Raw genomic sequence first — 22,889 nt, forward strand, 5'->3', positions numbered from 1 at the left:
TAAATTATACCCGTGACCACTTAATTATGAGAGATTTTAATTCAATCATTGATCTTTTAATTTTGTTAATTGGACATTCAACTATTTAAATGATATTTGACGAAGGAATCGACTTAGTAATTAGCAAAATTGATACAATCGTACACTCGATTCCCATTACTTACTCATTCTATTAATTTGATCCTAATTTCGTTGCAATTCAATAAATTTAATCCTCTAATTAAGTTATGATCAAATTGATAGAATGAATAAATAACGAGGATTAAATGTAAAATTATATCAATTTTATTAATTATCATGTCAACTCCTTTGTCAGCTGCTAATAGTAGTGACTTGATTGACAATATTTAAATAGTTTAATGCTCTAATTGACAAAACTAAAAGATAAAAGGTCATATTAAAATCCCCTATGAATTGATTCGACATGTGTTTCTTTTAAGATAAAATTTTAATTTTCTATAAAATTAATTAATTATTAATATAATTATACTTTTTAAAACTTATATTCAATTATGTGATTTGAATGCTTTAAAATAACAAATAACTTTGTTAAATCAATAATAAATTAACTCAATTAATATAATGCTTTGTTGAGCTTTCAGAGGAAGGGTCTAAATAAATGTAACCTAATTTAAGGTGAAGAAAAGGCGCGACCGAAAATGTTATAAAAATCATAATATTTTCGATTGGACGTAATTTAAAATGTTAATTTTTTTTAACCTTTTTCGTTTAAAAACCTTCTTTATAACCGGAAATGCTCAGAGTTAACATTTTAGATTGTATCCAATCAAAAATATTATGATTTTTATAATATTTTTACGCTTTTTAGCAAGTGACAATACAGTCATCTTCATGGCTGACTCATTGCAGAATGAAGATATTTACCTACCCACAAACCCTATGTCTTTTGTTCAATTTGCTTATTCGATGAAAATTCACACAAGTCAACCCAATAAAATATACACCTGCCTCCCTAATAATCATCATAAACGCCCTCAATTTGATTTTATATATATATATATATATATATATATATATATATATATAATCAAATGGTTCTTCGATTACTGTATTGAGTCATTAGATTATTAAAAGTTATGAAATGATCACTCGACTATTCATTATGTTCTAAACTCATCTTTTTTATTAAAAAATCGATGGTCGTTTGAGTTGGAGGTTAACATGATGACTAAAATATGACAATTGTTTGAGATTTTAGGATCATATTTTATCATATCATAATCAGGAGGTAACGTTCAGCTCAAAATGCCATCAATTTTTAACATAAAAGGACAAATATAGAACATAATGAATAACTAGGTGACTATTTTGTAACTTTTAATAGTCGAGAAATTTAATAAAGTAATATCTTATAGTTGGGTACCATTTATGTAGTTTACCCAAGAAATAAATAGCACTCTGATTTTGACTATGATGTTGACATTTGATACAAGTTTACCTGGATTCAAAGAATTTTGGAGGGGTGAGGGTGCAATTTGTCAATGTTCGTCGACTTATGGTCCAATAAAGTTATTTTGTTGTCCTATTTGAATTGAACCACTGTAGCTCCACAGTAAATTGATCAACAAAGTGGGATGAAAAATTTTATATCTCTTTTTAAGTCACGAATTTCTCTTATATTTAATCTCGTAACGTTTTTATCACAAGTCATTATCACGGTTGTCTATTTTATTTATCCTATTTACTATAGTGTTCGGTCTGAGATTAATCAGTTAAAAGATTTCTTTAAATCACTTATCACGAGATTATTTTTTTTAAAGAAATGTTGATAAAATATATGGTGTCATTTTTTAACTTTAAAATTTTATCTTTTATGATGTGGGATTAATGTCCCTATCTTTCTCTAAACATGATACTAACAGCCAGTGGGATGAGGCAACGTTCTTGAACATGGAGCCTAAAAATGTTCTAAATTTGTCACTCATCACAAACATACAAATTTGCAGTCAACATCACATTATAATTATTGAAATCATAGCCAAAATGTCTCTTTGGTGCAAGAATGGGCAACCCCATAAGCTACAGTAAGAGATTATTGCTAATATATATATATATATATATATAAACCCTTTCCTCTAAACGATATGAACGATATGATATTGACATCAATGTGCTTTCGGCATATTTAACAATCTCTGGTTGCTGTTCTGCCTTTTGTCTTGCATCAGTTGGTCGACGCATATACATGGCTTCTCGTTAGGACAAATGAACAGCTTCAACATGTTCTCAATCCCTCCAGTTATGTCCATTTGTCCTATTCAAGAAATGGAGAGACCAATAGGGCAAAATCGTCCCCCTCAAACATGCACTCATTGCACCTCAAGACCCTTCTGCACATATGGCTTTAGTGTACTCTGCGAATCCGCACTCCTCGCTCCAAATTAGCCGTAACGCAGGACCGTGTTTCCGGAATCCGATTGCTCGAACTTACAGTCAAAACGAAGTATATCTGCAACAAACTCGAAGAAGTACTATATCTTTTGTACGGTGTGCAGGACAAATTAACGGGCAGACATAATATCTAAAAGAATCTAGGAATGTGATGTATTAACCATGGTTTAGTTTTGTTAACCCTATGCTTAAGTTAATCTGTGATTAAACTTTTTGAAAACCTGAGATCATGGAGACACCAAAGTTATGAAGTTGACATGCTTACGCCAACTTTTTTTGGTTAGGTTCAAAGGTGAAAATGATGGTTTAAACAAAGCATATATCATATTGCTTTTGTATATGTCATTAGTGAATTGGTCTGGTTAATGGGTGGGGCTAATGAGAAGCTCGTGGCTCAGAGTACTTGGAGGGTCCCCTGAATCATTCCTAATATGAAATCAAGCCCTTGAATCCGATTCGTTTTCGGTTATACGGTATATCAGATCCACTAGGACGCTTCACATACCAGAAAGATGTTTAGGCCTTTGATAGGAGATCGAATATCCAATGACTAATGAATGGCTCATGAAGGAATCCATGGAGCTATCAGAGTAGTTCAATAAGCATTAAAGGATAATGACTTGATGCCGTACAGAATAATTTATACGAGCCAAAAGAATTTGTTTAGAGGACCTAAACCAACTTTAGTATCCACATTGTTAGTGGATTAAGACCTTAGTAAACATCGCCGTCGGCGCCTATGCGAGTGAGCATGCTGTATAGTTTAGTAATATCCTAAATGCATTGTCCACCATTAGTATCATTAAACAAAACAAACTGTGTGTTATTGACAACAAGGCTGTGGGATGAATAAAATAAACTGATGAAAACCTGCAACCTGTGGGGATTTAGCAGAAGAGGAAACATGGTGATGAGCTTATCCTATTTGAACCAATCACTGCAATAATCATATGACTCCATGAAAGAAAGAGAAATAAAATGAAAAAGTAGGGGTTGTTTAAGTGGGGAGTGGGGGGAAGTGGAGACAGTGCATATTTGGTACAGGTGAGGTAGAGGTGAGGGTATCAAAATATTTGGCATTTCCATCATGGAGAAGCCTAAAAGGGTTTGAAAAGGTTATGCAGATACGGTAAATTGTGTGGTCACAAAATTTCCTCTTCTTAACATGTACTAAACCTTGGTTTCTTTATGAAATCGGACACAAGCATGTTGGTTTTATGGACATGTAGGCACACAAGTGTGCATGGTTGAGTATTGAGTTGACAGGCCGAGCAATGAGGTGCAGGAGTGGTGCACCAGGCACACATGGTCACTAGTGAAAAAAGACCCACTAGGGTGCAATTATGTGTTTCGATTCAAAGGTTACTGCTTCTCGGATGATGTCTCGGTACGAAATGGATTAGGTGCTAAATCGAGTCTCCCACCATACGTAGCACTTCTTTTTCGTTGGTGGTGCCCCCTTTTCTTTTCTTCACACTAGCTATAGCAAACATATTAGGGTAGGCATGTATGAGGATAAATAGTGTAGACACCGTTTTGTCCGGTTATTAATATTAATATTATTATTGTTATTATTAATATGTATTATTATTATTAATTATTAATTTTTATTACAAATTTTTACAGGCCTAAGATTACAACCCAAATACAATCGGGCCCAAAAAATTATTACAAATGGCCAAACTGAAGCAGACCTGAACCAATAGCAACCCAGAAGTCTAGGGTTTGAAAAACACTAGGGTTCCCCCTTTCCAGCCGTCGCCAAGGATCTTAGCTGTTGGATCAGATTTGATACAACGGTCTGAATTAACCCAATATTAGGGTTTTAACCTAAACTCATCTGCCACCACGCGTCAAGCCCACCATCTCCACGCGCTGATCACTCCTACACGTGCCTGATAAAGATGGTTGCCCATGACTCACTAGTTCCCGAGACCCGCAACCACAGCCACTGCCAAGAAATCTGTCGGTTACCACAGAGAAGGACAAAAAGCCTCGGGGTAAAACATTTACCCTGTCCTTTGCATGCGTCACGACCGCCCGAATCAGGACTTGGTGCTCGCCGGTCGACACTCCTCAAACAGGGCACCCAGAGTCGAAAAAAGGAAAACCAACAAAAGTCAAATCCCTTAGCATGCAACACCAAAAAATGAAAAACGAGGGGGAAGTCTCTTGATAGAAAAAGAGAGAAAAAACGAAGGGGGAGATTTCGGGGGGAAAACTCAAGATTTTTGAAAGTCAAAATAGAGAGAGAGTTTTCAAACCCAAAAAAAAAAAGCAAAAAGGAGAGAAGAAACAATGAGATGAGCCTTACCCTCATTCGCCCGAGCTTCGTTTGTCACCGGAAAGCCTAAACGTCATCGGAAGGTGGAATTTTTTCGAAAGTAAATCCCTAGATCTAGATTGTTTTGTGGGTTTTTAGGCTTAAAGGGTTTTAGATTTGGGTTTAGGTGAAAAAGATGACGATTTTGGGGAGTTTTTTCAAACTCTGATCGCCATGTGCGATGGTGGAGTGCTCCAGTGAGCGGTGGCCGGAGGCTTTCGACCTCTGCCGACGAAGGATAGAGAGGAGATAGGGTAGATAAAATTTCTTTCCTCTTTAAGCAAAAACTGAAAAATGAAACAAATGAGAGTTAGTGTCATTTCTGGCCTAAGATGTAGGGATTTACATCATGTGCCATGCAACATCGTTTAGGGGTATAGGAGTGCGCGTTTTAGCGCGTGGGTAAACCCCTTTTTGGGTCCTCCTAAATTTATAACCTTCCGATTTAGTCCCAAAATGAAGTTTCATTTCATTCAATTTTGAGCATGTTAATTTATCCGTTTTCCATTTTAGTCCATTTCCATTTGTATTTCATTTTTATGCTTATTTTATATTGGTTATCTTATTTTAATAATTTCCATTTTAGTCCTGAATCTTGATGATGGTTTTATTACGATTCCAGTGCCTAGTTTGTATGATATTTACAATGGTTTCCTCGATTTCTTGTTGGTTTTATAGTTTAACCTCTAAAGTTACCATCTTTATTACTTTGATCCTTCACTTACATATTTGTTAATTTCTTGCTAGTTGTATTTCAACTTGCTATGTTTATATTTCTACGTCTGAGTCCTTGTGTTTTCCTTTTTTATACATATGTGTGTCATGTATATAAATGTAATGCATGGTTTGGTTCTCATTTTTTAAAAAATATTATTCTTTTTCGAAAGATTTTCTTTAAAATATTAATATATACATAGTATACATTATATATTTGTTTCCATTTCATGTATTTCACAAATACGTTCGTGAACCATTTTTGTTTATATTATATTATATTTTGGGGTTAAAGCATTATGTATATATTTATATGTGTTATAAATAACATACTTTTTTTATTTATATATTGTTTTTTTGTCTATAATATTTATACGGTATACGACCTCAACTATTTTGTTAGGTGTAATTGTAAATATTTTCAAATATTATTTTATATGAGGAATTTATGGAAACACGCCTTAACTGAAAAGGAGTGTGTTTCCGATAATTGTTCGTATAAGTAATACATTGTTTTACAGTCAAATATTTTTATATATTAAATATGTATATTCTTTATGAAAAATTAAATTAATATTATTTTGTATGAGAAATTTATATAAATGCACGTTAACTAACAAGGAGTGTGTTTTTTAGGATTGTTCGTATGAAATGATACCCTTTTCGAAAATTTTCTTCTAATTTGATCATAATTAAAGTGTATATTCAATTTTGCAAATTTCAATATTCAGGTGACGTATAATCGCTTAGGTACCGATTTTGGGCGCTGTGGGGGTACTAATCCTTTGTCACGCGTAATCGACTCCCGAACCCTTTTCAAAATGAGTTTATGGTTAAACGCATATTATTTTTTATCTTTTAAAATCATTTTTCTTAAAATTATTTTAAAGGATATTTTTTAGGTATTCGACCTACCTAATCTAAAGGTCGATGACGACTCCAAATTTTGTTATCTGTGCATTTATTTTAAAACCCAATCTTTTTCAAAATTAAGTTGGATCGTTCACCGCTGTAGCCCTAAAAAGTTTAAGTACCGTTCGGACAAAGAAAAGCATGTTTGTAAGGCGCCATTGTCTTTTTTATTCTTCTTTTACTTCTTGTTTTCTTGAATTGGTAGGACCCCAAAACCTTAGCTCAGCTTCCAATTTTTCCAATGATTAATCAAACCAAGGCATGTTCCCTTATTGAATGAAGAAAGTCCAATTTTAGATAATACATTTGATGCAAGTTATAGGCCAAAAGGTGAACAAATCTCACTGGCATTAGTACTAATTGCTTTAGACTGCCGTATCAGGGCAGGAAGTGTCGTGAAGTGCTAGAATTCCATGACATATTGCAGGTTTCAGTTGATGTTCCCGGGATAGTAACAACGACAACGACGCGGACAACACCAATGAACATGGCAAGATTTTCAGTGCCATAAATGTCAGTTGCTCAATTTCTGAACCTGAACTAATGAATGAGAGATGCCCAATTTGTCATTCACATTCCACAAATAGCATACGCGATGGTACCCACAGGCTACCAAGATGTAGGAATGATGACCATAACTCAGTCATGTCTGGTCCAACTCCTTTGTCAGCTTTGGTTTTTCAGGTGTTGCTCAAAAAGTTTCTCTTATTCTTCAGTTTCATACATGTGCTGTATAACACACACACATATATATGCATATATGTGTGCATAAAACATTGATGTGTTCGACATCGTACAGCCTAGCTGGGATGAACACTGATGCAGAACACTCCCACATGATATCTAAATATTATCTTACCTAATCTACCTTGGGTGCCTTGCATTTGAAACATGTTCACTTCTTCTGAAGCTAGACAAGAGTAGTTCCATTAGTGGAGAAGCACCTAAACCATGTAGTATTACGAAACGCGGCAACAGATTACATGTGATTAGAATATTGTACTCCCATTAACAGATTTGCCAACACTTTTTTATAATCTAATCTTTATCTTTCAACAATCTCACCCTTATCATGTTTGGAAGTGGGCCTCAAGGGGATATACATCATATGCAATATACTAATTAATCCTCAACAAGCAACTGATGCTCGGGTACTGAAAAATATACTTTAAAAGCTACTTTAGGTACTTACAAGGTGATCGTGTCAATCCATGATATGTCATGAAAGAAAAACAAACCAGATAACAAGTTAAGAGGCAATGAACTATTCCCACATGTAGATTGCTTGTTGTTTAGTCAACGTCTATTAAACTATTTGCAGGTCAGTTCAATGAAAGATGATGAGATTGCTGGGGTTTTAGGTCATGATGATAAACTATGTCTTACAATTGAAGTGCTTATACGAGTCATCTGATTTATAATTAAATTAGTCATGAGAAACTATGTTTTGTTGAATGGTTTACCTTTTAAACTAGAGTTGATTGCGTCACAAGGCACAATGCTTTATTCCCCTAATTGGTGTTTTGAAGTAAGAAAACTTCTCCTGTAACTTCAAATCCATTTCTTAATTTTCCATCAGCAAGTTTCCTCTTTTCTGAGCATTATATCAGATGCTATATGATTATCCAAATCTGAAATTTCTTATGACATACACAGATGATAGTATGATACCCATGCATGCATGCATACAGACATACATAAATACATGTGTACGTGTACTATATGCATGAATAAATATGTATGTGATGTAAAGCAAGTGGTTTCTTACATACATGCATACAAGCATACCTACAGTTACACTTGTTGCTGAAACTGGCCCACCTTAAAAACAATTTTCCTCTATAAAAGCTCTTCATTTGTGCCTTCCTCCCTTACCTTCAAATTCATCAACAATCATTCACTAAACATATTGAACCCTTCTTCGGTTTCAGGCACCGACTTCCACGACTTAGAAACCATGGTTCCCAGTGAGCTCAGAGGACTTCACTACCTAGCACCGGAAAACCCGATCCTTATTCCGGCCAACCTTGGCATGATGCAAAACTCTATACCATCTTCTCACTTCAACACATTCTTTAGCAGCCTTCCGAATCCCCACATCACGCCCTCTTCCCTTGAGTTCGCCGCGCTGTCCTCCAGTATCAGCAATAATTCAACTTCAGATGAGGCCGAGGAGCACCAGGTAAACATCATCGACGAGAGGAAACATCGGAGAATGATATCAAACAGAGAGTCCGCTCGTCGGTCGAGGATGCGGAAACAGAAGCACTTGGATGAACTTTGGTCACATGTCATCAGGCTTCGTAATGAGAACCACAATCTCATAGACAAGTTAAACCATGTATCGGAGTCCCATGACCGTGTCCTTCAAGAGAATGCAAGGCTCAAGGAAGAAGCTTCCAATCTCCGCCAAACGCTGTCGGATATTAAAATAGGCAGCCCTTATTCCCTTGCATTCAGAGAGCTGGAAGAGATCTCCTGCAACACTGCTCACTTGCAAGCTGAGTCCACAAATCAATCTATTGCTAACTCAGTTGACTTGCTTCATTGAGATAAGAGTCATCTTCCCATATATATATATACACACACACACATATATATATAATATGTTCCTCGGTTTTCTATGGCTGTATGGGACTATAATCCAACCATGCAATAACATCTTTTGATCATATTTACTCGTCTGCAGCTCTTCTCGCCGCATAAACATTAATCCGAAAACGTTAAAAACAACATGTGCATCAGCAGTGGTCCATACTCAGAAACAAATCAAACACTCAATCATGAATTTAATATAATAATCATTTTATGAACCCAACCAGCTCTAATAATAGAATTTCACCTAAGATATGGATTAGGTAAAGAATTTTGACCTATAACACGAATTATAAATATATAGCCAAATTTACTGCTTCTAGAGTGGTGGCCCCATAGCCAGGCCATTTCTCCATTGCTGTTCACAATAACAGGGGGCAAGAGGACAAATGGGGGTGGAAAATGGTGTTGCTAGTGGATTCATCATTGAAAATAGTTACTCTAACTGTGCAAAACATTTTGTAAAAGGCTATCCACTAAATATGACCCCCACCCCCAAAGTACTTTTTTTTACAACAATTGGCTTGGTCTTAAACTTAGAGTTTTCAGCTCCAAGCTTACGTTTTTTTCACCAAAAATGAACCTAAGCACAACCTACGGTTCAGGTTCCTGCTTGAACAGTGATCCCACTGCATAAACAGTAAGTTCTATCTATAAAACCTGCAGGTTTTGCTTGTCCTTTAAAGGGACAAACAAGTAAAGCTGAAGACTCTAAAGCAGTTCACAAGTTGATTCTAAAGGTGCACCTAAAGATGCATCGTTCAACTACATAAGCTTCTAATTCTAATCCTAATGTATTCAAGATTTTGTATTTTCTTTCCAAAATTATATCTCAATTTGTTTAGAATGAGTTGAAGGATCCATTGGAGAATGTTGGAGTTAAATTAGTGAGGCAAGCTGGTGCAAAAACAAATGACCTTGCTGGTGATGGTTGCACTACCTCTATAGTTCTTGCTCAAGGTAAGAATCAGATATATGGAGGATTCTTTATGGAACGGATTGTAATGAGAATAAAAGAGTTTTGTCGACCGTGAATGATTCGCCTCTTCTAGTTCGAACGGAAAGTTGCGACCGGCGAGAGAATAACCATTGATCATTGTCTTTTGGTAATGTCATCATGGATACTAATAGGCTGACGATTTAAATAGATTTGATACTTGAATTTTGAATTTCATCTTAGTGCATTATAGTTGACTAATGAAGTATTTGTAATTTTCAATATATTTAGTTGAACGGGGATTTCAGTGTTTATAGAGATCTATCTTCGGAAGTATAACAATTTTTTTCTTTGGAAAAGAGAAGGCTTTGAGACCATGAAGAAACATAGTGGAAATGTTGTCCTGTAAAACTGCCTGGAAATTCTTACCAAAATGTAAAAATGATGGATTGGTATCATTTTCACAGATCCAATAGTGACTAAAACGAAAAATTATTCGAACATAAAGGACCAATTGTATAGTTTATCCAAAAGATAGAAACAGAACGGTAACTGCCAAGGGCATCAAGGATGTGATGCGAAAAGAATATATGTGTTCCAGGCTCTGGGCTACTTCTGTCTTAAAATCCTCCCCCTCTCTTTACACCTATTCCAACATACAAGGGAAGATCCAATTTTTCCAAAGAGCGGTGAGAGATTGTTCCGTTTCTCTATACGAATTAAAAAGAAAATAAAAAACCCAATCTTGAAAACTCCATCTTTTCGTCATTGAAGAATAAAAAAAATGTCGATTTTGATGGGGCTAGGTGTTCACTCGTTGATGGATTTGGTCATAGCTGGGATTTCACTGATGATCGGTCTGGGGATTTTCGCCTTCATTGCTTCGGTTCTTTGCTCTGCTGCTTTCTTGCACCATGCTAAATACGTCTCTTGATTTCATGTTCCAATGCTCTCAGGTAATCTCTTTGTTCAATACCCTTGGTTTGGTGTCTATGATTCCTTTGATTTCTGGGTTTTTTGTTGTTGAATTGAAACATTCTGGCTGGTTTTTTACTGCAGTTTACTGCCTGGAAACCTATGTTCTATCTTTGTCAGGTGACAAAAGTCGAAAAAGGCTAGCAATTTCGTTGTTGAAAATTTGCAGCAGCTGGTGGTAGATGGGTTGAATTCTTAGTCCTTTTAGATATCTAGTTTCAGAATGTATGAAACTCTCCCATGTTAAATAATAGTAATAGTTTCTGCAATGAATAGTACTATTATTTAAATGTCGAAAGGATCTCGTAATAAACAGCATAGTAATTATTGTTCTACCTCCTCCATATATATATATATATATATAACCTGCATGAATTTCCCCTTAAGCCTTGTTAGGACCCATTGTTGCTCCTCATCCCAGCTAGAAAACGCTTAGAGATCCCACACAATTTCAAAGCAGCCTCCAAACGTCCCTAAAAAAATCACACCAAAAAAACATATGGTTCCTAGACTCCTCAACATTACCAGAGGCCAGAAGCAACAATCTTCATTCTAACCAGCCTATCAAGAATAATTAACCAGATAATAATCGAATGCCTGGGCATATGACCAAGAAACCATACCAACCTATGTGTAGTTCTAACGACATTCAAATCAATAACTATAGAGAAGAAGGCACCGGCCTCCCCCTAATCTGTCAAAAATCCTCCTCCTTAATAACATATGCTTTCACCCAAACAACCCACATAGAACCACTATATGTCAATATGTTACTAATAAGCTGAAACATATTGGCTTTGTTTTAACAGTAGATATCCTTCAAACCAAGTCCTCTCTGAGTCTTAGGGTAGCAAATTTTCCTCCAGTCATCGAGGAGTCATTGCCCTTTCAGAAGAATCTCATACACATCTGCTCAATTCTCTTCATCATCGCCTTAGTGAAGATTAACTACCGACACCAGAAATTAACAATGCTAAACAAGACTGAGTTACACCCTACCAACATAGCTTAAACTCTTAGAAGACTAGCAGTTCAGTCTAGCACTCATCCTATCCAGTAGGGAAAAGTAATCCTTGTCAGATAGCTTCCTGATGACCAGAGGCACCCCCCAAGTACCTAACTGGAGCTGGTCAACGAACCTTGTAGTCCCTTTGATAGACTCCATCTCATTCAAATTAACACCCGAGGTGAATAGCTCACTCTTAGAGAGCTTTAATCTAGACAAAAGATAAAACTTTTCCAAAACAGCTTGAACACTTGGTATGAAATCCAGGGAGCTCTTACAAAAAATGAGCAAATCATCAACAAAACAAAGATGAGTAAGATCAATTTTTTAGCATTTGAGATGAAACTTGAAGATCCTACTCGCAGCAGCCAGATCCAGGAGACTAGACAACACGCTCATGGCCAGGACAAACAAGTAGGGGAGAAGGGATCTAATGCCTCTAGCACCCCCAAAAAGTCCCACTAAACTCCCATTAAATGCAATAGAGAACTTAGCACTAGTCAGACAAACCCTAATCCAATTTTTGAACTTGTCAAGCAGTCCCACAGCTTCTAAGGCCCTAAGGATGAAGTCCCAAAATATACTGTCAAAAGCCTTTTGGCAGGGGCATAGTTGAGGGAGCGCAGAGTGCACGACGGCGCAGGGCCTCAAAAAACAAGGTCCCAAAATAAAATATATCTATCAGTTATTGTCATTAAGAAGTAGAAAAACAGGTATAGAGCAGTGGTTAGATCATTGGACCCATGACTTTGTTGATCTTAAGTTCGAATCTCGTTAACAAGTAAAATTATTTTTAGGAAAAACAATGCAAGTGTGCTTGCTCAGTGTAACAAGTTCGAGATCTAAGGACCCCTTTACAAGAATTTGCACAGGATCTCTAACAGTCTAACTACGACCTTACATTTTGGAGATCCACTTTGATAGCACACCGAGGTGAAAGAGTCTTCCTCGCATAACCCTTCACAAGTTCTTGAGCCAACAAGATGTTATCAATAATACTTCTCCCTTTAACAAAAGCAGTTTGACTAACTTCCTTCAAACATTTACCGTAAAGCATACTTTCGTTATTTTATTTTTTATTTATTGAAATTTATGGAAGAACTCCTTCATTGATTAACATTTCGAAAGTGCTTAGAAACTTTCAAAATTTTATATTTTCTAACCAATTATAATTTCTTAATATAATCATGACAAATGTATGTGATGTATTATTATTTATTACGAATAATCGTCGTGATTTTAGGTTTAACATCGACACTAAATGATTCGTCATACATAGTTAAAAAGAGGATCATGACTCTCTCTCTCTTCATCTCTTTCCTTATATAATATATATCTATACGTGATTCTGTATCTAATCTAAAAGGAATAAAATGTAGAAAACCGTGACAATTATAATAAACAATAATGGGAAAAAGCTTCGATTTTGATTGAATGATGAACATGATTCTGTAAATAAATTTGAAGCTGGAATGAAGAAAGGGAAAACAGATTATTTCTTCTTGTTTTGCTTTCTAGAGTAGACCATGCCTCTAATCCCATCGGGATCGGATACGAACCCTAGAGGCCTATAGAACCCCAAGACTCTAGGCTCCGAGTACAAAGCAATGTTACAAATACCTTTCTCCAGCAGTTCCTCGATCAGCCGTTCCATCACGGCTTTGCCGAGCCCGATCCCCTGGAACGAAGGGTCCACCACCACGTCCCATATTATGGCGTTGAAAACGCCGTCCCCCGTCGCTCTGGCGAAGGCCACCGGTTTCTGGCTCCTCTTGTGCTCGACCCAGAGCAGGGACTGCGTGTGTTCCAGTGCCAGCTTGATCTTCTCCGGGTCACGCCTGGGGAATCCCACGGCTACGAAGACGGAGTTGAGGTGGTCGAGGTTGAGATCGGAGATCGTGCGGCGAAGGGCGAAGCCTCGGGACTCGAGGTCCTTGTCGGAGATGGAGTATTTGCATGTCGTCGGGAAAGGGATGGCGGCGGGTGATCGGAAGTTGGAGATGATGCCACGCGGAAGCATTGGGGAAGAAATGAAATGGAATGGATAAGGAGGATGGCTCCTTTTTATTTTCCTTTGAGATTTATTTATGTGGTCGTTAATGGCGGTTGGGTGTGTGGGTCTTGGGAGGTTAAAAACTGATAGGATTGGCGGGAAAAAGTGGATCTTTATTGGCCCAGGCAGAGATGGACACGGTTTTTTTTTGTCAGGTTTTTGGACAACTTTAATTAATTTGAAAAATATATATCTTTCACTCGAATTGATCGATTTAAAAATTATAATTTTATCTGATTTTACTCGGGTCGAAAAGTTTATATATTTCACTCGACGATTCAATATGAAATTTTATAGAATAAATCTGACTTGAAATGATCCAACTCAACTTGGTATAAAATAATGACTTAATTAAAAAGTAATAATTTTTTTAAGAAAATTACATTACATCCCTGGGTCAGGTCGGAGTTTTTTTCAACCTCCACTCGAACTCGAATCGACCTCACTCTCTTAAAAAACCCGACTTGATTCAATCCAAATATGATTTTTTTTATAAAAAATTTAACCCTATTAGATTGGAACCCATCAGTTTCAGGTTAAAAAGGCTTATAAATGAGTCAATAAAAGAACATATACATGGGTTTTTTCATGAAGATAAACAAATTGAACATGTCTCTTTTCGTGTTTGTTCGTTTATTAAATTAAAATAAAAGTTCCATTCGTACTTGCTTCTTTACCTTAATAAATGAAGGCAAAATGGTAACTTTTGCTACTGTAGTAGACTCAATTTATCACATTCGCTCCTATCGTATTCTTGTATCAATTTAGCCCTCGAAGTTGCTCAATTGCGCCCTCGAAGTTGCTCAATTGCGCCCTCGAAGTTGCTCAATTGCATCATTATATACCTACCCCTAACTTAAAACCCTAAATTATAAACCTTAAACCATAACCTCATAACCTCTAACCTATAAATGTCAAACCTTAAACTTTAACTTAAGATGTATGATTAGGGTTTTAAGTTAGGGATAGGTATAGAATGACGCAATTAGATAACAATGAGGGCTAAATTGATGCGAAAACATGATAGAGGCAAAAATGATAAATTGAGTCTACTACAGGAACAAATGTGATCCTTAAGTCATAAATGAATGTTGTACGAACGATTCATGAACAATTTATCGAATGCTCTGTTCATTTAAATCCCCGGATAAGCTGCTAAAAAATTGAAAATTGAAAATTGAAAATCGATTTAAATTTGAGTTTTCAAAAAGTTTATGGATTGATCCGATAAATAATAAATTCAAAGACTTTATATGAAGAGATATCAATTTTTTTATCATTTAATCTAACAAACTCATACCACCATCTTCGAACATCGTTTTCATACTCAAATTTTATTATTATAATATCAAATCAAATTTGAGTATCACATCCCAACCTTTCGAATTGTCATCCCTATATATAGGCATAATACTAAAACTAACCCCTAATATTTACCAAAAGGGTCATTTTGCCCCTTATTCTATTTTTTGGAATATTTTAGACCCAACATTTTATTTTAAGACAAAAAAAGCTCCTAACATTTAACAAAATAATCATTTTAGCTTTTATTCTATTTTTCTGGAGCATTTTAGCCCTGAACGTTTCATTTTAGGTTTAAAAGGACTCATATTTTAAAGTGTTAATTATGTGTTAACTAATTGTTTTCATCTATAGAGGGAGTTTTTTGTCCAAAAATGAAACGTTGGAAGCTAAAATGCTCCAAACAAAGAATAAGGGATAAAACTATCATTTTAGTAAACGATAGAGATTATTTTTAACATTATGTCCTACACACATGTATATATACTTTAGGAAGGAAAAAATCACTCAATTAGAAAAGTGAAAAAATTACAAGTAAAGACCATCGAATTTTATTTTTTTTTCGGGTAGAGTTGTACTTATATTGAAATGAAAAAGATGTTACCACTCGACGTCTTCACGAAGAGACATAAAAAATTTAGTGTCTCCCCTAAACAAATATACGAGAAGATGTCATATTTTTTTACTTATTCTAATAAGACACCATGTGCCCTTCCTATTTGTGGGCCTTTTAGTCCCAACAAAATGTCACCAAAATTTAGCGCTCTCTCTCTCTCTCAGCCTTTAATGAATTGTCCGTCTAGTTCAGTTGGTAGAGTACAAGGCTCTTAATTTTAGGGTTGTGGGATCGAATTTTACGGGAGTAATTCATAATTTGGAGGTCTCCACAGAAACTACTTTCAACCTGACGTTTGGAACAATCTATTATCTTACCTTCGGATCATTAAAGGCCTTTCAATAGGGCAAAAAAGTGGGTGAGCTCTGATTTTATCTGCAATTGTTTCTACTACTTACTACTGCAACACCAATTGACCAGTTTTGACCACAATTTTTTTCTGGGAAAATGATGATGATACAATCATAACTTGTAGTAATAAATGGACACAGATTCTGTTTATTGAATCAAACGTGTGAGTGGGTAGCTGTAATTTTGACCGTTGAAAAAAAATTCCCATTGGCATTATTATGGGTAAATTGCGAGTTTAGTGTTTAAACTATCAATTTTGGTCCGTTTTAATGTCTAATATCTAACGTTTATTCTTTGTTTCATTTTCATCGTTGAAAGCTTGATGGTGCTGTGTTTTTTTATGGGTGAACTACATCATTTATCACTCAACTATCTTCTCACTCCTATTTTATAACTAAAGTTCAAAGATTTTCAATTTAACTACTCGACTTTCAAATTGTTCCTATTTTAATCACTCTAATTTATTTCATTAACACGAACCAACTTACCTCAATGATTAAAGGAACCGTTGTTGTTCCTAGAAGTCACGGGTTTGAGCACCAACGACTGTAACAAGGTTATTGAGCGTTCATTGTCAAATGGCTGAGATTATTTAGAACATATATTACTTTGTAATTACCTTAACTTGGTTAATCAAAAGCATTAATTTATACCATTAATAATTTTTATGACATTATTTTTTTTATTTTTATAATTAATTTTTTTTTTAAAATTAAAGTGATTAAAGTAAGCGAACCAAACCGGGTCTACTATGTCTTGTAGGTAGGGGTGTTCAAACGGTTAATTTGATTAACTGACTGAATTACTCAAATTTCATTAATTGTTTTTTATCACTTTAACTGTTAATCGAACTAAATTTTATTCAAAAAATTTAATCAACCCAAACTAGGTTCGGTTATTTGGTCGGTTAATCAAATTAACCAAAATTTATAAATAATATATATTTAATATTTAATATTTTTTGTTTATTCAGTTAATTCGGTTAAAATCGAAGTTTAAACAACTCTAAAACTAAATAATATATATATAATATCAAATATTTAATAATTTTAGTTAATTTAGTTAATTAACCGATTTTAAACCAAAATTTAAAAACACATTAATCATTAATCATTAATCAACTGAATTATAAAATTAACCTACCAAAATTTTGATTCACTTGATTAATTCGGTTTTAATTGAATTATGAACACCCTTACCTTATCGGCAATTTCAACGTAAGGGCAACATGGTGAACCGAAAAAGTAGTGGCAATTTAGAAAATATAACAAAACCAAGGGTAATTAATACTGAGATTCTATCCCATTCATTATTTTTCCCATCAGCTTTTGGCTTTTAGGAAAACATACTTTTTCGTTTCATTGAAATAAAAAATAAATAGTAAAAATATAAATAAAGGTTTAATTCCAATCTCAGTCTTTGTACTATTGGAATTTTCAAAATATAGTCCCTATACTTTTTTCTCTAAGAGTTTAGTCCTTTTATTTGGTTGATTTGAAAAAATATTGTTTTATTGAATAATAATTAATATTATTTACTCAAGATTTGAACTAACACCATCTCTCTAGGTAACTATTATTTGATTATCTTTAGTTTATTCATGTTTGAATTATATAGATATTTTTATCGACAAAAGTTCACAATTATCTGACCTACCCTGAAAAATATTTATAGATCCGTCATTAATTGATTTTGTCTGAGTAGTGTCGTCATTATTTTATGTATTTTTATGTTAATATTAATAGTGTATCTTTCAATGTTGATAAGGTGTTTGAGTTTTATAATAATTTGTATTGACCTTTAATCATTAAATCGTATGAGAACTTTATTAAATTTGAATACGTGTTGTCTATTATTTTATAATTTGTAAATCAAAATTTCAAATATTAAAATACATTTATTTAAATTTTAATAGAATTTATTATTATTTATTAGACTTTAATTTTAAGTAACAAAAAACTGGATTAAATTATTGGAATTAAAAGAAAGGGAATTAAATTTTAAAAGTCCAAAGCGTATAGGGACTGGAAAAAATAAAACCATAAATAAAGTAAAAAAATAGAAGATAGAAACAGAGAAGCCGATGACGTTGTTTGTGACTGTCTCTGTGCATGTGATCCACAGTTCACACCGTTCCTCTTGTTCATTTTTTTTCTGATTGTTTCCCGAGAAAAAAAATTGGATCAAACATCGCTAATCAAAAATGGGTTCGGTTCAATTTATCGAATCAATCGATTGGGAGCAGGAAGCTTACCCTGCTTATGGCGATTTCATTGTCCTTCCTTTCTTTGCTCTGTTTTTCCCCTCTGTTCGTTTCTTTCTCGATAGATTCATGTTTGAGGTACTTGATTTTTTTTAATTCTATTTTATTCATCTTTATGATGACTTGATTGGATTTTTTTCATTGCTTTGAATGAAAAAAAGTCAAAAGTTTAGAAATTTTGTTTCTTTCTGGTGTATTTGATGTTACTTTTTTATCTTTATTGAATTGCTTTGATGGGTTTTTTTTTTGTTGTTCTAGAATTGACCTATATAAGATTCATGATTTTTTACTTGTTCTCACTGCTGCTTATTTTTTGCTGCATGTGAATGGTATTACATTTACATTTATGCTTATTTCTTACTGTTTGGTTCTGGGAATTAGATCATACTTCTGTTTGGTTTTGGTTATTGATATTTAAAATGAATAAAACATGAATTAGAACTGAATTTAAAAGAAAATTAGGAATTTGAATGAAGATTAAGATATGGAGAATCATTTGAGCAAGTTTTCTTTTGCAATTTAACTTTTAATGAGAGTTTAGTTGTCTATGTAAATACATTACTATTGGATGGCTGTGTGTTTTCTTTATCTAAGTTTCCCTTTGGGCTACTCGATGGGGTATAGCTCTCATTCTTCCCTCAACTATGTCAAAGTATACTGTAGATCATTTTTCCCTTTAGTGTTTGAACATTTTTCCCTTTAGTGTTTGAATCCTTGACTTTAAATTATTGTCCCTATTGGTCTTGGTTTGTCGTACCATTGCATTGTTCTACAAGCTAAAACTATGTTGTTGAAAAACTCTCGTTTATGTTGCTGACATTTGAAGATAAGATCAAGAAGTTTGAACTTTGGACCTACTGCATGATGGTTGTAATGTAATTATTCCATGCTTTTGTTCTTCTCAAATTTCTAATTTTTACTCCGAAAGACTTGCTTTCGGCTAACAATTTGTATCTTCTAAGACACAGTAAAAATTATATTTCTTTTGCTACATGTTTAGCTGAGTTTTAGTTCTATATCAGGTACATGTTAGCTTGGTTCAAGCTCTGCTTAGTCTACTTAGATGTTTGACGGGTTGATTAATGTCAGGAGGACTGGAGGAGAGAATGAAAATAAGTGGAAATGACCATTTTGGTTTTAAAGCGCTTGGCACTTGGGAATGAAGAAATTTGAATTCATTCCCGAGGATGACTAAAATTTAGTTCTTTTGTGAGCTCTCCTAAGGGCTTCAAGTAATATATAAGTGTTGTGTCATTGTTTTGACATACCACTTCATATATTGGTAAAGCCTCAGACGATGTTGTTGTTTGAACAATTCTTGTATGTTTATGAATTGTTCAACAAATAACTGTAGATTCTTTTACCCTCCTGTTGATAGGTGACTTTAATGTGCGGGATTATGCGGTGGATTTGCTTTTAGATTATTTCATGTTAATGCCAGTGCTATTGGTGTTGATATATTAGTTTTTTGACTAAAGTTTGAAACCCCACATAGGGATACATTTTGTTACAATTTACTTGCTAAATGACTTGAAATTAATTATAAAGTAAGGTGATATTTGAGTACAGACAAAAGTTTCATGGTTGATAAGAATAAGCACAGATGAAGTATATCGTAGCATATGTCTTGGCATATTGATTTCCATGTAATATAGTTTCTATCTCGGTGTAGCTACTTTGGTCCTCTCCTTTGTTTCCTCTCCTTTTTATCTGTCACCATTTTGAAAATATCTTACATGGTTTCAGAAAATTGGAAGGCGTTTGATTTTTGGGAAGGGGCATGAGATGCTGGATAGTGATACAGAAGAGAAAAAGAAGATTATAAAATTTAAGGAGTCTGCTTGGAAATGCATTTATTATCTTTCAGCTGAGGTTCTGGCTCTCTATGTAACTTACAACGAGCCCTGGTTTACAAATACCAGAAACTTTTGGGTAGGACCTGGAGACCAGGTCTGGCCTGATCAGAAAATTAAGTAAGTTTCATTGACATCAGCAATAGATATAACTGTGCCTTTCACTCGATCAATTCTTGCTTAAACATTCAGAGATATGAGGATCTGTTATGTTTCTTTTCCAGATTGAAGTTAAAGGGACTTTATATGTATGTTGCTGGATTTTATGCGTACTCTATATTTGCTTTGATTTTCTGGGAAACAAGGCGTTCTGACTTTGGAGTCTCCATGGGTCATCATGTTGCAACTGTCATCCTCATCGTGTTATCTTACATATTTAGGTATGCTTCAACAGGTTCTTTCTTACTCCAATATAGGATATTAGGCTTGTAGATTTTTTTTAATTTTATAGAATGGTGGTTCTTTCCTTATGCCAGTTTCTTTCAGATTTGCTCGTGTTGGTTCGGTTGTTTTCGCAATTCACGATGCTAGCGATGTATTTCTTGAGATAGGGAAAATGAGCAAATATAGTGGGGCTGAAACACTTGCTAGCTCTGCATTTCTAGTTTTTGTTTTGTCTTGGATCTTACTGCGCCTCATTTACTACCCGTTCTGGATCCTCTGGAGTACAAGGTTCGAATTCATGTCTGATATTCTGCCCAACTTCTGTAAGGTTTCTTCTTAAGAACTTGAGAACCTCACCTGAATCGATTCACGTATGCTGTCTTGCTTCCTATATAGAGATTAGGAAAGAAACATAACTTTTCTTGGTTTTTTCAGTTTTAATCCCCTGTGTAAGACCTAGACATTGGAATAGTCCTGTTACTGTTAGATTTATATTTGACATCTCTATATGTAATCTGAAATGAATTAGAAACTTCGATAATACACTGAATGATTACTAAAAGAACTCCACATTTCTCACCATTGAAAGTTTAACCCTTTTCCCCCGATATATGGTTAACAATGGTGAGTTCCGGGGTTTTAAGATTGCATTTCTAATTTTGTTCTTTTCGTCTATCTTATATCACTTGTCTATTGCAGTTATGAAGTTCTCCTTGCATTGGACAAGGAAAAACATCCCGTAGATGGACCGATTTCTTATTATCTGTTCAACACCCTCCTATTTTGCCTGCTGGTTCTTCATATCTATTGGTGGGTACTTATGTATCGAATGCTTGTCAAACAAATCCAAGCAAGAGGCAAACTCAGTGAAGATGTTAGATCTGGTAAGGACAGCATTTCTGACATGCTAAACATGATTTATTGCTTGTATGTATTTATATTGTCGACTAGCTTATGTTCCATTTGTAGAATCTGCTTTCAACTGGTTTTCTTTTCACGTCGTAACTCTTTTATCTTTAATCGCCGTTTTGCCCTTTTATTATCTTATGCAGATTCTGAAGATGAACATGAAGATTGATCTGGAAAGAAGAAATACTGAATTAACATGACTTGTGAAAGGGTAAACTTTTTTATGTGAAATCCTCCTATATACTCTTAGTTTTAGTGATCGGGATTCAATCACAGGCAACGTGAACTATCCAAAAAGAAAGCCTCATATTGCTCATATACATACACTGACACACACACACATATATATATATCATTTCAAACAAGTGCACTGAGTGACAACACATTCCTTTTGTGAAAAGTTTTGGTTTTCACCATACTTTCATCGTCTTCTATGTAAACTGATGCAACAGTCTCTTGTTTGTGTACTTGTGCAGAACGGATGGGGTTTCAGCCATTGATATTCTTTTAATCTGAATGGTATACTTGCATCTCTATTTTATATCGTTGCCGTGACGACTCACAGAAGCATTTCAGAGCGTTCCACTGGGTCTACTTCGACCGCCTCACTGGCAAATTGTAGTAAAATTACATTTTACAATGGAACTCTGTAATTCATCAACTCAAAGATAACTCTGCAGCCAAGCTGAGAGTTTGCTTATGGATTCTGTTTCTTATTGCTTGTTTCGTCTTAAATTGAAGCTCATAACATAGTTGTAGATTCATGTCTCCATACTGAGCATATTTTTAGTAAAGGGTAATTATTTTTTCGGACTGAAACCGATTATTTTAATACCGAATCCCGAGTTCTATTCGCTGATAGTGTCCATGGACAAGTAACCCTAAACCCTATATGTACTTGATGCTAAATTTTCTAATGCTATCGATCAAATTCTTGTTATGTTCATATCTTTACCGGATCTAATTCTTCATTTAGGTTCTGTCAATTCATGAATTGTGACTTCACATTGTCATGCAACTTGTCCGACTCAAAATTTGAACTTATGGGACTTTGAGGGACTAAATTGCAAGTGAAATTTAGTGTGGGTTGAATTGTGGGCAAAGGTGGTTGTTGAATTGACAAAAACGATCCAAATGACAAGTAAAAATCTTTTATGGCAAACGTGTATCCATGTGATTGTTTCCTCATTAAAAAATAGATGATCCTTATTCTATATATAATGGGGTAAGGGGAGGTAGGATAGTAGGCTGCCCCCAACGCCAGGTTGAGAGCAGCTTCCGTGG

General features: G+C 34.7%; 3 protein-coding genes across 3 annotated transcripts; 2 read left to right on the forward strand and 1 right to left on the reverse strand.

Moving 5' to 3' along the window:
* The first annotated feature begins 8,257 nt into the window (after positions 1-8,257).
* Positions 8,258-8,937, forward strand: LOC120145085 (basic leucine zipper 43-like). Its single transcript, XM_039158986.1, has one exon. It carries the CDS (start codon positions 8,319-8,321, stop codon positions 8,910-8,912), a length of 594 nt encoding a protein of 197 aa, XP_039014917.1. The 5' UTR covers positions 8,258-8,318; the 3' UTR covers positions 8,913-8,937.
* Positions 8,938-13,281: 4,344 nt separating this feature from the next.
* LOC120145006 (serotonin N-acetyltransferase 2, chloroplastic-like) lies at positions 13,282-13,930 on the reverse strand. Its single transcript, XM_039158921.1, has one exon. The coding sequence runs from the start codon at positions 13,892-13,894 to the stop codon at positions 13,367-13,369; it is 528 nt and encodes a 175-aa protein (XP_039014852.1). The 5' UTR covers positions 13,895-13,930; the 3' UTR covers positions 13,282-13,366.
* A 4,352-nt stretch (positions 13,931-18,282) lies between these two features.
* LOC120145005 (ASC1-like protein) lies at positions 18,283-22,414 on the forward strand. Its single transcript, XM_039158920.1, has 7 exons — positions 18,283-18,537; positions 20,206-20,432; positions 20,537-20,692; positions 20,799-20,984; positions 21,396-21,580; positions 21,749-21,814; positions 22,074-22,414. Exons 1-6 carry the CDS (start codon positions 18,400-18,402, stop codon positions 21,772-21,774), a joined length of 918 nt encoding a protein of 305 aa, XP_039014851.1. The 5' UTR covers positions 18,283-18,399; the 3' UTR covers positions 21,775-21,814; positions 22,074-22,414.
* The last annotated feature ends 475 nt before the right edge of the window (positions 22,415-22,889 follow it).

Source organism: Hibiscus syriacus, unplaced genomic scaffold (genome assembly GCF_006381635.1).
Source record: "Hibiscus syriacus cultivar Baekdansim isolate YM2019G1 unplaced genomic scaffold, ASM638163v2 tig00110893_pilon, whole genome shotgun sequence".
NCBI lineage: Eukaryota > Viridiplantae > Streptophyta > Magnoliopsida > Malvales > Malvaceae > Hibiscus > Hibiscus syriacus.

What these genes read in the sequence shown, in the direction of transcription:
- LOC120145005 (XM_039158920.1), top strand. Translation starts at nt 18,400, where the DNA reads ATGGGTTCGGTTCAATTTATCGAATCAATCGATTGGGAGCAGGAAGCT. An exon ending in TCGATAGATTCATGTTTGAG is followed by an intron (nt 18,538 to 20,205) that starts GTACTTGATTTT and finishes ACATGGTTTCAG; the next exon opens with AAAATTGGAAGGCGTTTGAT. An exon ending in CAGTGAAGATGTTAGATCTG is followed by an intron (nt 21,581 to 21,748) that starts GTAAGGACAGCA and finishes TATCTTATGCAG; the next exon opens with ATTCTGAAGATGAACATGAA.
- LOC120145085 (XM_039158986.1), top strand. Translation starts at nt 8,319, where the DNA reads ATGGTTCCCAGTGAGCTCAGAGGACTTCACTACCTAGCACCGGAAAAC.
- LOC120145006 (XM_039158921.1), bottom strand. Translation starts at nt 13,894, where the DNA reads ATGCTTCCGCGTGGCATCATCTCCAACTTCCGATCACCCGCCGCCATC.